The 14,654-nt window shown below is 50.9% G+C and overlaps 1 protein-coding gene across 1 annotated transcript; it reads right to left on the bottom strand.

Annotated features, from left to right (window-relative positions):
- Positions 1-4,674: 4,674 nt before the first annotated feature.
- Positions 4,675-8,739, bottom strand: LOC144097090 (putative chitinase 2). The gene is made up of 2 exons (XM_077629879.1): positions 7,686-8,739; positions 4,675-5,514 (listed from the first exon to the last, which is right to left on the bottom strand). The coding sequence occupies exons 1-2, from the start codon at positions 8,562-8,564 to the stop codon at positions 5,179-5,181; spliced, it is 1,215 nt and encodes a 404-aa protein (XP_077486005.1). The 5' UTR covers positions 8,565-8,739; the 3' UTR covers positions 4,675-5,178.
- Positions 8,740-14,654: the final 5,915 nt, after the last annotated feature.

The following is a 14,654-nucleotide window of genomic DNA, read 5'->3' as shown; positions in this document are numbered from 1 at the left end:
GGGAGCAGTTCGCGCGGCCTCGTCCGCACGGTGCTCGCCAACTTCAGCAGAAGTGTGATGCATTTGTTGTTCGAACGTAAGGACTGTTCACAAGGCGCCAATTTTCTCGGGTATGGCAGCAGCGCGGAGGATGACCTGCCATATATAGCCATTTCCGCGTTGTTAACAACCGCTTTTGCAACATTTTCTGAGATCCTTTTTTCTTACTACTGTCCCATATGTGGACAATTTCAAGCGGTAATGGCAAATTTCTCTTCCAAACGGTCCGTCGCCACACTGCTCCGAGGTGTATAGCTCTGGCACGTCTGAAACCTAATGGTCATGCTTTCTCAACCGCTTCCCTTAGTGGCTTGTTCCGCAAAAGAATCGGTTGGGTTTCACTCTGAATGGTGTTGACTACATGTAGATTGATGATACGATGCGACGACGTTTTGCTGATATGTAGTTGCTAAGCGGCCCTATTCGAGGACCAATTTAACTGATAAGCTTAATTTTCTTTTCAAAACTTCCCGAAAAAAACACATCAAAAGCGACAGATTCGCAAAGAAACCTCACAAAATCAGCCCCTGCTAACCACTTCGTTTGAATCCCATTATCTCTGCCAAGTTAAACTAAGAAAGGGGAGGCGGAGCAAGGCGGGCCGTCTCCCTCGCTTCCGCGGAACCGTATGCTCCAATTTTCAAAGGACGTTGGCTGGTCGCCTCACTCAAAAGTAGTCGGGAAAGGCAATAGCAAAAGTATATGGGTCCGGCCTATTTGGAAAACCGAGTCTTGCGTAAAGCGCGCAGAAAGACATGGACGAGTCAACTGGACATAGAAGCTCTCATCCCCGCAGCTGTCATCAAGAGCGGGGAAAAAAAACACCTAAACTCTCTCAAATGTCTGCCCAGAAACACGCGTGATGAATTTGGCTGATGTGGCTGCTTGACGCCAAAGAGCAATTTTTCCCCCCTTGTAGTGGAGAAAAGAGGCTCCTCCCGTAGCGCGTCACGCAGCCACAACTCCTTTTCTTAATGACTCAACGTCTCTGCCTTTCCCGTCAATAAACCCCGTCACGCAGCCACAACTTCTTTTCTAGTGAGCCAGGACTTCTAGTGAGCTGGAGCAAAGAAGTAGAGGGGGGAGGTGAGAGGGGTTTAGAATGCCTTCGTGACATAAAGATAAATAAACTGAAAAAAAATGAAGGACAAGAGTTCGCATACTGGCTTACCTGCGATAGCGCGCCTAAAAATTATGGGTACCTTACTGGGAAAAGTCTTTGTCGTCATATTCTGCAGAAAGCGCTCGGCAAATTTTGATGTGGCCTGGCAAGTTTTAATCCTCGCCTCTCCTTGGCGCGATCAACTGCTGTATGATTACAGCTTTCCCGGCCTACGTCATCGGCGCATGTTCTAGTTGTCTGGCGGGCAAAACATGCGACTTCTGACTGCCTGGTGCCGAATGTACGATGTGTACTGAGGCTGCTTTACTGGGGAGAATAAAGGCCGCGGCGCGTAATGATGCGTCTCATATCGGGAGAAGGAAGGTGGCGCGGAACGCTCGAAACATGCAAAACCGAGGCGAAAGTAGGCAATATCGCCCATTGGGCCATGCCTCTTTGCTTGAAGTGAGCTCGCGTTTTGTGCGTGATGCAGCAGTCAGAAATCAAGCTATGAGGGACTGTTGTGTTCCCGGATGTTCTGCTCACTCTAGAAAAGGACAGCGGCTATTACGCTTTGCTAGGGAGAGCGCGCGCAAAGAAAAAAAGTCGGAATCGGATGTCAAGCCAGACGACTGGAAACCAACAGAACTCCAAAGTATGCGAGGCGAGGCATGCGAAATGCTTTCATTTCAGGACAGTTTTTTCTGGGGGCAGCTTTAATGTGCCATCCTCGTAAATTTAAATTAGCAGACGTCAAAGGCGACTTCTCGCACATGACTTCATGGCGAACGAGGAGCTGTTTGAATGGCAGTCTTTGGCGAATATAAAAATGGAGCTCGAAATAAGCGATCCTGTTTGTTTGAAAATATTAAGATGTAAAGTATCCTGGTCTGGTCAACAGATTTCACTCGAGCATCGCCTGTTGTGAGGATGTAACGACTATTCGCAATGATCCGAGTTTCTCGGCACATTAGCTGCGAAAGAAGGTATATTTTTGCGTAACGAACTCTGATTCCCTTTTTAAACTATATATGGTACCACCCTGTCTTGGGAGGAAACCAAATTTGAGGAATATCATGCGGTACAGGCAGTTTTCTGTTCGAAATAGCCCGCCGCCGCATTGCTGCTAATTTAGCTTCACAAGAGGGTGGGACCCAACATGCCGCCGTCGAGAGCGGTTACCTCAACCTAAAAGCGGCGCTGGCCCTCGAATCACCCCATCTGTACTGTGCACGTGGCGCCATCTACAGTACAACTCCGGCACTTAAACAGCGTATCAAGGCACGCGTAAATGTTGCCAGCCATCACATACAATTTTCACAGAGGGCAAGCTCTCCGTATATATTAGCATGATTTAGCACCGAAAGGTATGTTACAACGTTCGCGCAAAAGAATTGAAGTTTGCGAAACGTTTCATGTGCCGTCCCTGATGCTTAGCATCAATTTTTTGCGTAGCCTCGCTGTAAGAACGTCGCTGAAAAGTGATAAGAGGTTGGCGATCAGGTTTAATACAGCTAAAACATGTGATGCGTTCGTAGTACAGTCCACTCCGACAATTCGACTTTGAAGGAAACCGAAAATGTTGAGTTCGAATTAACGAGAGCCTTAACAAGCTTGATAATGGTGGGACCATGATGTCAATTCGAATAAAGCGGACGTCGAATTAAGCGAGAGGTCATTATATAATTCTATGCCACCAAAATTTATTGATCTAACGAAACCAAGGAAAGGGGATTAGTTAACTTGAACTGGAGCAAAATTTAGCGACCTCCTGTATTTCCCAAGCTGTTAACAATTTGAAAAAAAAAACACACATTTACATATTACACATCCTGCGCGCTTGCCACCCTACGCCTTATTCTTAACCATGTATTGTTTTATGCGTGGCAAAAGACAGTGTGTCTTAGAATCGTATTCTATCATTTATGTTTTGCTTCCTCTTTTCCTATTTTATGTTATTCTGAACTAATGGGGAAAAATTGAAGGAGACATTTGAGCTCCGCCTTATGGGTATGACGCGATAGCGTATTGGATTAATTCTCATACATGCGGAAGGACATTCTCTACTTCACATTCATATGTCCGTGGAAGTCCCAATGGCCCTCCTGGCGCAGTGGTGCACCGGTTAAGCGATGAACCAGTACCCTGCGATGGCAGGTGCTCCCAGCGGTGGGCCGTTGCTCTTCCCGAGCGACCAATCATTAATTTAACTGCCACCTGCCACGATGGGCAGTTTTCTCACTATCCGGTGAGCAGGTTGTGATGACGCCACAAGGTTATGCGACCTAGGTGGCCCACCTGCCTGCCAGGTTGTTCTCTAAGGACCGCCTGCCAGAGCCATGCAGGCCATGCATGCAGGTTATTATTCGCTCACAGCGCCGGCGCCGACACCGGATTTTATGGTTAACGGCGTATCGGAAACGTGCAGTGATTATTCAGCAGCGATGCGTATCAGTGACGCGCAGTGTGTACTGCGCACGTGCTCGTGCCAATATAAGCTGTGCTCTCAATACACGGTGGCTTTCCTCCTTCTGACCATGCTGCTGTAAGCGTCGCCCCTGTTGCACATTACAAACGGGGCATTTAACACTATCGCGTTAAAATGCACGAAGCAGAACTGCAAGTTACAAATGTAGCGCGGTAATCGGTCGCCTTTGCGGCGCACTCTTCAAGCAGGCCTTAATTAGACGGTAAGCAGCAGACTCGGGCGGCTGAAAGTGCTTACATACAGCTTGCATGGAGAACCAGAAATAAATAAGTTGCCGCTCTTGGAAAAGTGAAATGCCATCTAAAACGAGCAGCGCGAAACACAAGTACTAAGCAAGAAACAATAGAACAGTAGCTGACAGTTCCATTTCGCCGGTTACATGTGAAGTGCTCGAGGTGTGAGGTTCGATCCCCAATTCCTTTCGGTACCAATCGATTTTTCAGTGGGTGCACGGTTTGCCCTTGCTTGGTGCTCGGCATTAGGTGAAATTCTTGGGCAAACGCGTTGTTGACCCCCCACAATGTGCAGATCAAACTCGTTAGCGAGGGCGCCCTTTAGCCAAAGTTAACGTTTCGCCATTAAAATCAAATCACATGATCAGTTACAAATGAATTAGTTACATTTCGAAGACACTGAAGTATCCCTTCAGCTTGGAGTGTTGTCTGAGAAACCTTCGTGCTACAGGCCGGATATATGGTTATTCCTTTATGATTAACTTTCCTAAGGCCGAATTCAGATTTAAGCTCGCAGAGTATAGGCCTCCGTGCTGATAGCAGAAACAATGGGAAGGCGGTGTTAGCTGACTTCTCAAGCTGCAGCTTTCACAACGAATCAGCTTTCAAAAATCTTGCCGAGAAAGGGCGACTTCATCACTTGACGAAGTCTCACTTTTTGTCATCAGTGTGGTGCAGCACTACATCACAAAGTATTTGCGATTGGAAAAGGCCTCCAGAACAAACTGCTCAAGTAACATCTTTATTTGGCAGACGTGAAGACAAGGCAGCATTTAAAGACACACAACTGTTTATTTTTAACAGCTGTCCTTGCCGCTTAGCTAATGCGCAAATCACTGCATTCGTGTCCTGGCTATAAAACGTCCTTGGTGTGCAAGAAGAGAGATTCGGGTGGAGTGATCGACGGCATCAGCTAAAAATGTTTACACTAAAAAAAAAACGATATACTTACTAAAATCGATTCAGCGCATCGTACAAACTACACGAGATGCAGTGACAATCCAGATCCTGTGCCACCGCGTGAAGACCACAGGCAATTTTTTCGCGCATCGCTATGGGCATGCTTCTCGCTGAGTCGAACTTCTGAAACCAGTGCCCAAGGTTTCCGGTTCAAACCAATAGATGGCGCTCACGTCATTCACAGGCAGTTCTCAGTGTAGGCTTTGAAGTTATTCAAAACTCAAAAGGAGCATGCGCCTCATGCATACGTATTGTCTAATATCAGGCGTGTAAGAGCTTTGTCGAAGAGCCCCAAATGCACAGTGCTATATGCAAGTGCGATCTATTATCGGCGTCTCTGAGCTCTCTGTCGAAGGTCAGTTGAGGGCGTTGTACACAGCGGCGGTCAACGGCCAAGGGTCGCGGGAGCCCGGCGAGCAGTAGCCTTCGAAGTCGTCGAACTCCATGCCCCAGAGCACGACGCACGGCCTGGACAGCACCTGCAGCTTCTGGCTGATGGAGCGGGGCGTCTCCAGCGCCAGCTTCACCTTCCGAGACGACGAGGCCAGCGTGCAGTACTTGACGGGGTCCACCCTGACGTCATACGCTTCGCACACCTCCGAGAACGCGCGTAGTCCCGCAGTGCCAGTGTACGGGGTTGGGTCCGCGGGCACCACCACAGAGCGGTTCCAGGAAGTCTTGAAGGCACGCACCTGTTTAACCAAAATGGAAGCAACAATGAGCAAATGAAAATTCTTTTCGAAGAAACGAAAGGCGCAGTAACCGTCTCACAATCGGTGAACACCTGCACTGCGCCGTGATGGAAGGGAGTAAGGATGGACCTGCCGCGGTGAATCAATGGTTATGGTGCTCCGGTACTAAGCCAGAGTACCCGGGTTAAGGCTTCGCGGTCGGGGCGCGCATGCGCTTGCTTTTAGTACAAAATCTATATCGCTAATGTCACACTGTTATGCTGTGTACCGTCTAACTCCGGGTTAGGGTTACTGGAGGTCGTGGAGCCCTCTTGTGTGAAGCTATCGCGGCACCGGCACGTGCTCCAGGAGGCCTGAAAGCAAACCGTCTTGGAACTCCTGCAACCACCCCGCACGGCGGTAGAGAGCGGAACTATTTGTCTTCATTGAGTGGACCAAACAGCGTCGTATCGGGTCGCACAGAAGCATTGTGGCCTTCCTGCGCCCAGGAGCACTGATTGCAGCATACAATCGATTTCTCTCGCTCTTGTCGACGAACAAGCGAGTAAGAAAAGCCGTCTCCTGTGTACGTGCATCGTCGTTATACAACAGCACCCGCGTGACCTGCGTATCCTATTTCGGCAGTTCTATTCAAGCGCTCTGCGACCATTTAGAAATTACGGAGAGGCTGACCCACTCTAGTGGCCTACGTCACTCAGAAAGACAGTTATTTTAATGCGTCTAAGGGGACCTCTCCCAAACTGCATAGTATTGCTTCACCCAGGCGCCCGTCGGTAGCGCGATCCTGCAACCGTTCTGGAGCCATTTCGTGAGCCCTTTAACGCTCCCAAGCACTGGTCAGTGCACAACGCCCAATAGCTCTGCCCTTCTATTTCCCACTAGGCCATCCACCCAGTCAACTACTGTAATCGCCACCACGCAATCTGCATGCGTGGTGCGCGATCATGCAGATACGAAGCTTGCGTCAGCACCACGCATTTGCGTTAAGATCAGCCACACATGACCCCATTTCATGAAGAAAAATCTAGAAGGTTAGACTGAGCGCACGCCAAATCGCTGTGAACTACGTCTGACAGCATGAGTAAGTATATGCTTATCAAACACTAGAACACGGCGCAGTCTATCTTCAAGATATGCTTCTTGCACTTCGCATCTGTACGTGCGGCTTAATGTCCCGAAGCAGCGCATGGAATCTAAGAGACGTCATAGTAGAAATTAATCTCCATTACCCGGCGTTCTTTAAGGTGCACTAGCATCGCACAGCACTCGGGTGTTTGTTGAAACGCGGCCGCAGCAGTTGCGATTCGATACCGCGACCTTGGACCCAGCACAAGGTCGCAGTGGCTGTTGGTTCATGCATTTTAACGAGCTATCTATCGCGGCATCTGCGAGGTCGGCGCAGTAGCTATGGCTTTCTACTGCTTAGCACTGGTTAGCGGGCCCGACAGCGACCGCATCTCGGCAGAGGTGAAAATTCCTAAATGGCCGCGTACCAAGATTTCGGCCCATACTAAAAAATTACCTAAGCTGGTCGATATGAATCTCGAGCCCTCCACTGAAATTCTTCTCACAGCACGCACTCTTGCTCTCGCATGTAAAACTTTATGAATCAGTCAATCAATTAAAAAATTCAGGGTGGGGGGACTTTGTTGGCCTAAAGTGCGATGAGGCGAAAGCATTTAGCGCGGTGTTGCTGCGTGTGTCACTGATGTGTGGTTAAGATGTTGATTAAGTACACAATTGGTTGTGAATTTTAAATGCTGGAGACACTGGAGGGCGTTTGGGAGGCATCCGTCTGATTCGACGACTTTCCGCAAACACTCTCCAGCGTCCTTACGCTAGACAAAAAATTACTGCGAGACTGTAAAAAAGAATGAAAAATAAAGTGTCCCTGCATGCCCGTGCCAAGTATTACACAAGCGTTGGCAGGGAGTGGCGTAGTCGTTAGCACGCTCGGCTGCGGATCGGAAGTATGTTTCGAATCCCGCCGTGCGCAATGAATTTTTTATCGAGCTGACGTCATTTGATTGACATTATAGTGTGACAGATTTCGCGGACGGACGGACAACGATGAGCCATTAAAGGCGTTCGCCTTAATAAACAAATCAGTTTCTCCATGGCAACAACTGCGCAGCGCTAACAACGGACAAGGCATAAGAAAACTTGCCAACCTCGAAGGAAATAGAGAAGCAAATCTTGGCTGTGGGAGCGAGCGCTTTTAGGGCGAAGAAGACGGGCGCGACCGCGTGGCCAGGACAGTCGTACTTGTAAGGCTTCCAGTTCTTCCGCCTCTCGGACCTCAGAAGCAGGAAGTCCGCGACCTCGCTCGCCGCCCGCAGGTCGAGGCTCTTGCTCACGTCACTTAGCTCTCCCGGCACCGTCACCGTGAGCAAGAAGCGCGACTCGAAACGGGCCTTCAGCGACCTCAGCAGCGCAGCATAATTGGCCACGTCCGAATCGGCACCGCAAGGTCCTCCAGCGTGCGGCCAGTCCAGGTTGAGGCCGTCGAACTTGTGCCTCGTAAGCCACCTGTACGCGGCCTCCCTGAACACGGTGATCTTGACGCCGCTTTGGATGCTGTCCGAAAACTCGGCCGTCTCCGGTTCACTTACGGACACGGTGAGCAGGACCCTGAGGTGCGACCAGACGCGTCTCATGTTGGCGGCGATGGTGAAACCCTGGTACACCTCGTCGAACAGCTTGTCTCGGCTCGCGATTGCGCCGGACGAGTACCTCGCGGAGTGGTACAGGAGATGCGTGCAGAGCGAGTGCGGGACCGTGCCGAGTCTGTAGAGGATGTTCTTGAAGTCCCGGTAAGCGGTGTTGCGGAAGACGCAGAAGATGGGCACCCTGCTCGGGTCCACTTCTCGGCTCCGGTTCGAGTGGAGAAGGTGGTGGGGAACGTACCTGAGACGGTTCCTCTCTTCCGGCTGGTAGCAGTTGGCAAACCTGCGACTGCTACGTTCGCTCGAGGGCGGTGGCAACGTCGAGGTTTTGCCCCAGGGGACCAGGAGGAAGGTGGCGAGCAGAGCGAACTGGCCGGCCAGCATGAACGTCGATAGGACGGGGACCCACAGCGGACAACCGCCTGGCCGCACCACCCGACTAACCGCGGGCTGATGCGAAGAACACCTGCAGTGGCATGAGCAGCGCCCATGGGGAGATAACGGGCGCCCGGTGTCGTCTAGGTTTGCCGCGGAAGGGAGCAGAGAAAGCGGAGAGACCGACATTGAGCTCCTTCTTCTTCCTCTTCTTCTGCTTTGAGACCTGTGCTTGACAGTCGACGCTCAGGATGCGGTTGGTGAGGGGCGAGGCTAGATACGATGGACTGCATCTAATGTGCAAGAGAAAAGGCAAGAAGCATGTCGAGGATAAAACAATGCAAAAAAAATTATAAGGATGCTTAAGTCACTTTAAGAGTGGAGTGCGATAGCATTAGAGATAAAGAATAAACATTTATTGAATAAAAGGAGGCCAGAGTGGATTGTGGATGGGGCCCTCAGTCCAGGGTTCCAGTAGCTTCCACCGATGCTCTGGTGGTGGTGGTCGTCGTGGTGAAAACATTCATTAATAGAGAGTTTTAGTTTCACGTACGTAGAGGCTTCACGTACGTAGAGCTCTTACGGGTGACCAGTGCGCATGCGCAGAACGCAAAGGGTATGAGCGAGTCTCACGTACGTACGTGAGATTCGGATTTTTACGTTGCGGTATTTGCGTTGCTTGCGTACGTAGCGTTGCCAAACATGGCGGCGCCCTGCCCGCCGCTTCACGGCGATAACAGCTTCGTCGCTAATCCCTCGAGGCGATATCGTGTTCTAAACTGTTGTATTCGCCTTCGATTCGCCCATTCTTACCCTCGCATAAGGTTTCAAGCGACAAATAGCTTTTGTTTTTCAGACAGAAGGGCGATTTTTCAGCTGTTAAGCCTGACGAAGTAGCGTTGGTCGTCGTCATAGCAACCGTCTCGCTATGAATGGCTTGGCTTAAAGACTTGTCTTGGATGATTTAGGCTACAACCAGTGTCTGTGTTTCTTAGTAGATGGCGCTAGGCGTAACGCGCGGCTTGTTTCGCGTACGTGTAACTATAAGGGTTTCAAACCACCTGCGTGCAGACTACGTAGACTTCTCACGTTTGCGTACGTGAACCCTCTACGTACGTGAAACTAAAACTCTCTAATCATAAAGAGAGGTGTTTGGGGTCGTGACCTGAAGGGTCACGCCCTTACAACCACTGGGTCGGATGCCTATAGTCAGGCACCCCATTGGCGGTTGCCGCAGCCCAGGCGCGCTGCGTTAAGGCCCTTTGGGCCTCGAGGGTGCAGCAGCCAGACAGGGTCGCCTCTCAGTCCTCTTGGGCGGGGTTTGGGATAGGGGGTAGGGATGGGTTCTGCTGGCAGGCCCACACCATGTGGTAGGTGTCAGACACCTCCCCACAGTGTGAGCACCGCCCGTCGAATTGAGGATTGAAATGCTTTAGAGTTGCCGGGCACAGCATCGTGTTAGTGAGCAGGTGCAAAGGGCTGGGGAAGGCCAACGAGCGGGTACCGACGCTCCGGCGATGGCGAATAGCGCCTCCTGGTCTTCTAGGGCGCCGCTGGCCAGCCTCACCTCCCACTGTTCCAGCAGCGCGTTGGGCGGCTTTAAGTGGTTGAGTTTAGTTGTGCATGACAACGTAATGTGTGTGAACTTAGGAATAACGCCACACCATGAGGAAATGTATATGCGTGTAATGTTGGATGAATGCGGTGTAGCTAGTGGAGATTGGGGAAAGTATGAGTGGTAGGAGTCCGCTGGGTAAAGTTGTTTATGTTCTGGGGGGTAGACACGCCGATTTAGGCGCAGGGTCTCAAGGCAGGTGGAAAAATGGGTTGAGAGGAGGTAGAGGGTAGAGGTCGGTGTGCCCCGCTTGGTACGTATATCTCGAGCTAGGGCGTCGGCCCTAATATTGCCATCGAGACCTGCATGTCCTGGGACCCAGAAATCGGTCGCAGCTTCTCTCGCAACTTCCGCGTGTGTTTGCGTCAGTTTCTTTGCAATTGTCGGTCCACGAACCGCCACATTCGGACTGCTAGGCTGCACCAGCAGGTATCCGCTATGCTGTGGCGGTGCCATAATTTGCATAGATCACATTTTTTTCGATTCTCTACCAAGATTTTTGTCTAGAAACTAGGTTGCTCACAACCAGGAAGACAGGTTGCAATGGCGTCAAACGGTCACCTAACCTCTTTCGACTAATCGGCGATTTTCGTCACATCGGCCACCGGCGGCGTTTCGGTGTGGCTACCCTAATGCTATTGCATTTGTCACCTGCCACTGTGGTCAGGTCGTAATTGACGTACCAAGGCAACCGCTCTCGACCAATCAGCGAAATTCGTGACTCCGGACATAGGCGGGTTTGTCGTGTGACGACAGCTGTAATGCCATCACATGGAATACCGATTCACGGTGAAGTGCCTGGCCCAGGTCACGTTTCATCATCGACAAGCTTCTTGTATTTGTTCCTGCGCATTAGGTTCAGTCAAGCATCTCTCGCCTCGCCCCTCATGAACCGCGTCCGGAGCGTCGACTGGCAGGTGCAGTTCTCTATCAGAGGAAGCAGGAGCCTAACGCCGATGTCTCCGCGGTTGCACGGTGACGTGACCAGCGCCAGACACGTCACCGTGCGCCCGCTGCGGTAGCCCAGGTTTCCACAAAGTCTGTAAGGCTCAGACTTTACTGTAGGTGTGAGGCATTAGCGAGACAGCCAGCAGCGCATTACGCAGCAGAGTGTAAACACTTGGCAAGTATAAATCTGGACTCACTGCTGTAGGATAGTGAGAGGATTGATGCGTTGGTGGGGAGGGGGCGGCCCTACTCAGGGCCGCCCCGCGTATCAGGCCGCCGATGAGTTTTCGTTGCCACCGAATTACGTTGTTGGCAGCTTATGCCGCGGTGGCTCAGTGGTGAGGGCGCTCGGCTACTGATCCGGTGTACCCGGGTTTGAACCCGACCGCGGCGACAGCGCTTCGATGGAGGCGAAGCGCAAATGCGTCCTTGCGCTGTACGATGTCAGCGCACGTTAAAGTTCCCCAGGTGGTCGAAATTATTCCGGGGCCCTCCACTGTGGCACCACTTTCTTCCTTTGTTCTTTCAGTCCCTCCTTTATCCCTTCCCTTACGGCGCGGTTCAGGTGTCCGCCGATATGTGAGACAGATACTGCGCCATTTCCTTTCCCGAAAAACCAATTTTCATTTTCATTTTTTTATCTTCTTTCCTTCCTCCATGATCAGGAGGGAGCGTCGAGCGATAACCTTGAATCCTACTCATAAAAAAGTAAAAAAAGGAGAGACAATTCGACTGGGAGTCTTTCACAGGTTTTTTTCGGAGTATAAGCGTATTTGCGCGTAGTTCATGCGAATTCATGGGGCGCTGGCAGTCTTCCGTGACCTCATTGTTACTTTAATCGTTTCGAGAACCAGCGATGCCGATGGGGTAAGGGCGGCGGTATCTTCTATTTCGCCGGGACCTGTCGATGGAAGCGAAGGAGGAAGCAGACATAGAGGGCACCTTCATGGCTGCGCACTACACGTGCTCTGCACACACACCATAGAATATTACAGCGCGCAAAGAACACTGCCACCACCGCGCCGAACACTGACCAAGGGCGAAGTTGTGACAAATGGCGTCAACTTCAAATTCACACTTATCCTAATCTATATCACAAACACTTGTTCTCCTCACCCTCTGCCCGGACAAATGCCCGAGCTGCCAAGAACACCACCCATAACCCTCCCCACCCCTTCCTCTTGAGAACATGCACTGTCAAGAACGGAGCCGACCGACCAGCGCCCGGCTACTCCAGCGTGCCGAGAAAATAGTGGTGGCAAACGGGGCCATGGACTGAGAGCCCTTCTTGAGACCGTTACACGGTGTAAGAACGTATTTAGGTGTGGACACTGTGCCCGGCAGCGCGACTAGATCTTAATTGTTCGCTGCTCCTTACGCTTCTCTCGAACGCGGAGAGATGGCGCTGCACGATGAAGGCCTGCAGTGTTCCTATATATGCTCCCTGCGGGAGCATGTACAGGAACATATCCCCGGAAGGACGCTGCACTGCGATCCTTCCGAGCTCGTCATCGAAATGCGTTCACTCTAAAGTTCCTTTCGTTCATCCGCACGAATGCTGAGGGCATAGTTAACTGTACCGACTCCGAAATATAAAAGGTCGACCGCAACGCGCATTCTCCCAGATTTGGGCCAAAGAGCCACGCGTAAGTTCAGACATTGCTCGAGGAGTGTAATGCGCCGACTCTGTGAGATGATGCCCGCCGAGTAGAAAACATGGTTAATTTCGGCCAACTGGTGTTCTTTAATGTGCAGAGAAACCTCAACAGCGTTTCCGCATTTAGTCTGCATCAGAAATATCGCATCTTCAGCCAGGAATAGAATCCGCGCTCTTGTACTGCGCTGCGGAACGCTTCCAGCACTATATGAACGAGCACAGAGACCGAAAGGAAACCAAGTGTCCATTTGCGGCGTTTTGATAGCTAGTGCAGTGCACTTTAAGCTAGGCGACGCGAAAATGGTTAATGGAAATTCCCGTGGCATTCCTCCTACCAAGCCCGTCTTTTACGCCGACACCGACCATGCTGAGCTGTTGTCTCCCTCAAGGAAAGATTGGCATGCACGTACGCGCTGAGGTAAAATGCGCGACTCTAAACCAGGATTGGCGGATGTCAGTAGAGAATAACTGCAGTTTTCATGATGAAGCGACTTGTTGACCTCAGTAATATTGGGCCTCGAAATTCTCCATCGAGCGTTCTATGGCCAGACAAATTATGTAGATATATACATATTTGTTATAAATCTTACCGGCATGCCCTCTGCCTTTCGTACCATCATGTTTTGTTGCACCAAAATGTACAGCGGGTGCCAACTGGCCACGAGATCGTCGACCAAAATTAATTGCTGCGCTACCATGGCATGTACAGGTAACGCTGAGCACCTATAGAATGTTAAGCACCCGTACCAGTGCACAATAGAACGAACCTTAGCACCATGAATGCCGATGAAGACGGAGCTTGCACTTAACGCCTCCAAGTTTCATGGTGGAATGAGGCATGTTCCTTGATCACCTGACACGCATGATAAACTCCAGCTACCTGTGCACAATTTCTTTTGAGGGCTCCATGATAGATTAGCGTCTTTTTGTTTTTCACAGGCCGTTCCCGAGGGCAGTGCGGCAGAGGCGGGTGCGAACCGATTGTTTGCCTGCTTAGCACACGTGGCTGCCGACTAGTTTTCTAGGAGGCTTTCTTGAATTTACCTCTTTTGTCAAAAATTTGGGACAGCCGGGAAAAATACTTGGCACAGCATTCGAAGACAGCACCGGTTTCTTGGGTGCATTTAAAAGTGCCTAGCGATTGAAGTCGGCGTAGTACGATTTTATATAGTATGCTCGGGAAAGTGTTTCGCGCAGATGTAGTCGCTCGCTTGCAATATTCCATCTGCTCCGGGGATTTCCTGGCGACAAAATTCTAGGCGAGCAGGCTTCAACTGAGCTTTAAAAAGTGACGCATTAATGCGGACAGCTATGGTAAGCCGAGCTGCTGTTGGTTACGAGGCACTTCTTATCCATAATCGCGCTCAGGTGTGCCACCGCAGCAACCAACACATCACAGCAACTGTGTAGATACATAGGCTGCGACGACCGTGCATGGCGTCGGCCCGCGACAGCATGTGCGTTTGCACAACGATCACTGCGGCTGTTCCCAAACCGCGACACAGAAAGCTGGTTCTAGCAAACTTTGTTCGCGCACGGTACCTAAAACAACGTGGAAGCCGATAACCTCACGTCCACACCTTGTCACGCACCGTGGCAGCGCAAAACGCCAACAGAGCCTAACACAGCACCGAGAGCCGCGCAAACCGCTTAGCCGCGTCCGCCTCTCCGCAAGCGAATAGACTGAACCGTTTAAATCGGGCGGTGGTTAAAGACACCTAGTCATGACTTGTGAAATTTTACTCGTCTCGATTTTAACCACCAATCGGATAACTTTCGCTTGGTTACTGCTACCCGCTTAAAATCTACTTTCCCTTCACTGTCCTTAAACCCCAATGCCTTGGATAAATCAGCCCCGCTGCTTTCCACTGTAGGGTGA

This window comes from Amblyomma americanum, chromosome 7, assembly GCF_052857255.1.
Source record: "Amblyomma americanum isolate KBUSLIRL-KWMA chromosome 7, ASM5285725v1, whole genome shotgun sequence".
Classification (NCBI taxonomy): Eukaryota; Metazoa; Arthropoda; class Arachnida; order Ixodida; family Ixodidae; genus Amblyomma; species Amblyomma americanum.
The sequence above is the reverse complement of the archived record's forward strand: the minus strand, read 5'-3'. Positions and strand labels throughout refer to the sequence as shown.

What these genes read in the sequence shown, in the direction of transcription:
- LOC144097090 (XM_077629879.1), bottom strand. Translation starts at nt 8,564, where the DNA reads ATGCTGGCCGGCCAGTTCGCTCTGCTCGCCACCTTCCTCCTGGTCCCC. An exon ending in GCTTCTCTATTTCCTTCGAG is followed by an intron (nt 5,515 to 7,685) that starts GTTGGCAAGTTT and finishes TTGGTTAAACAG; the next exon opens with GTGCGTGCCTTCAAGACTTC.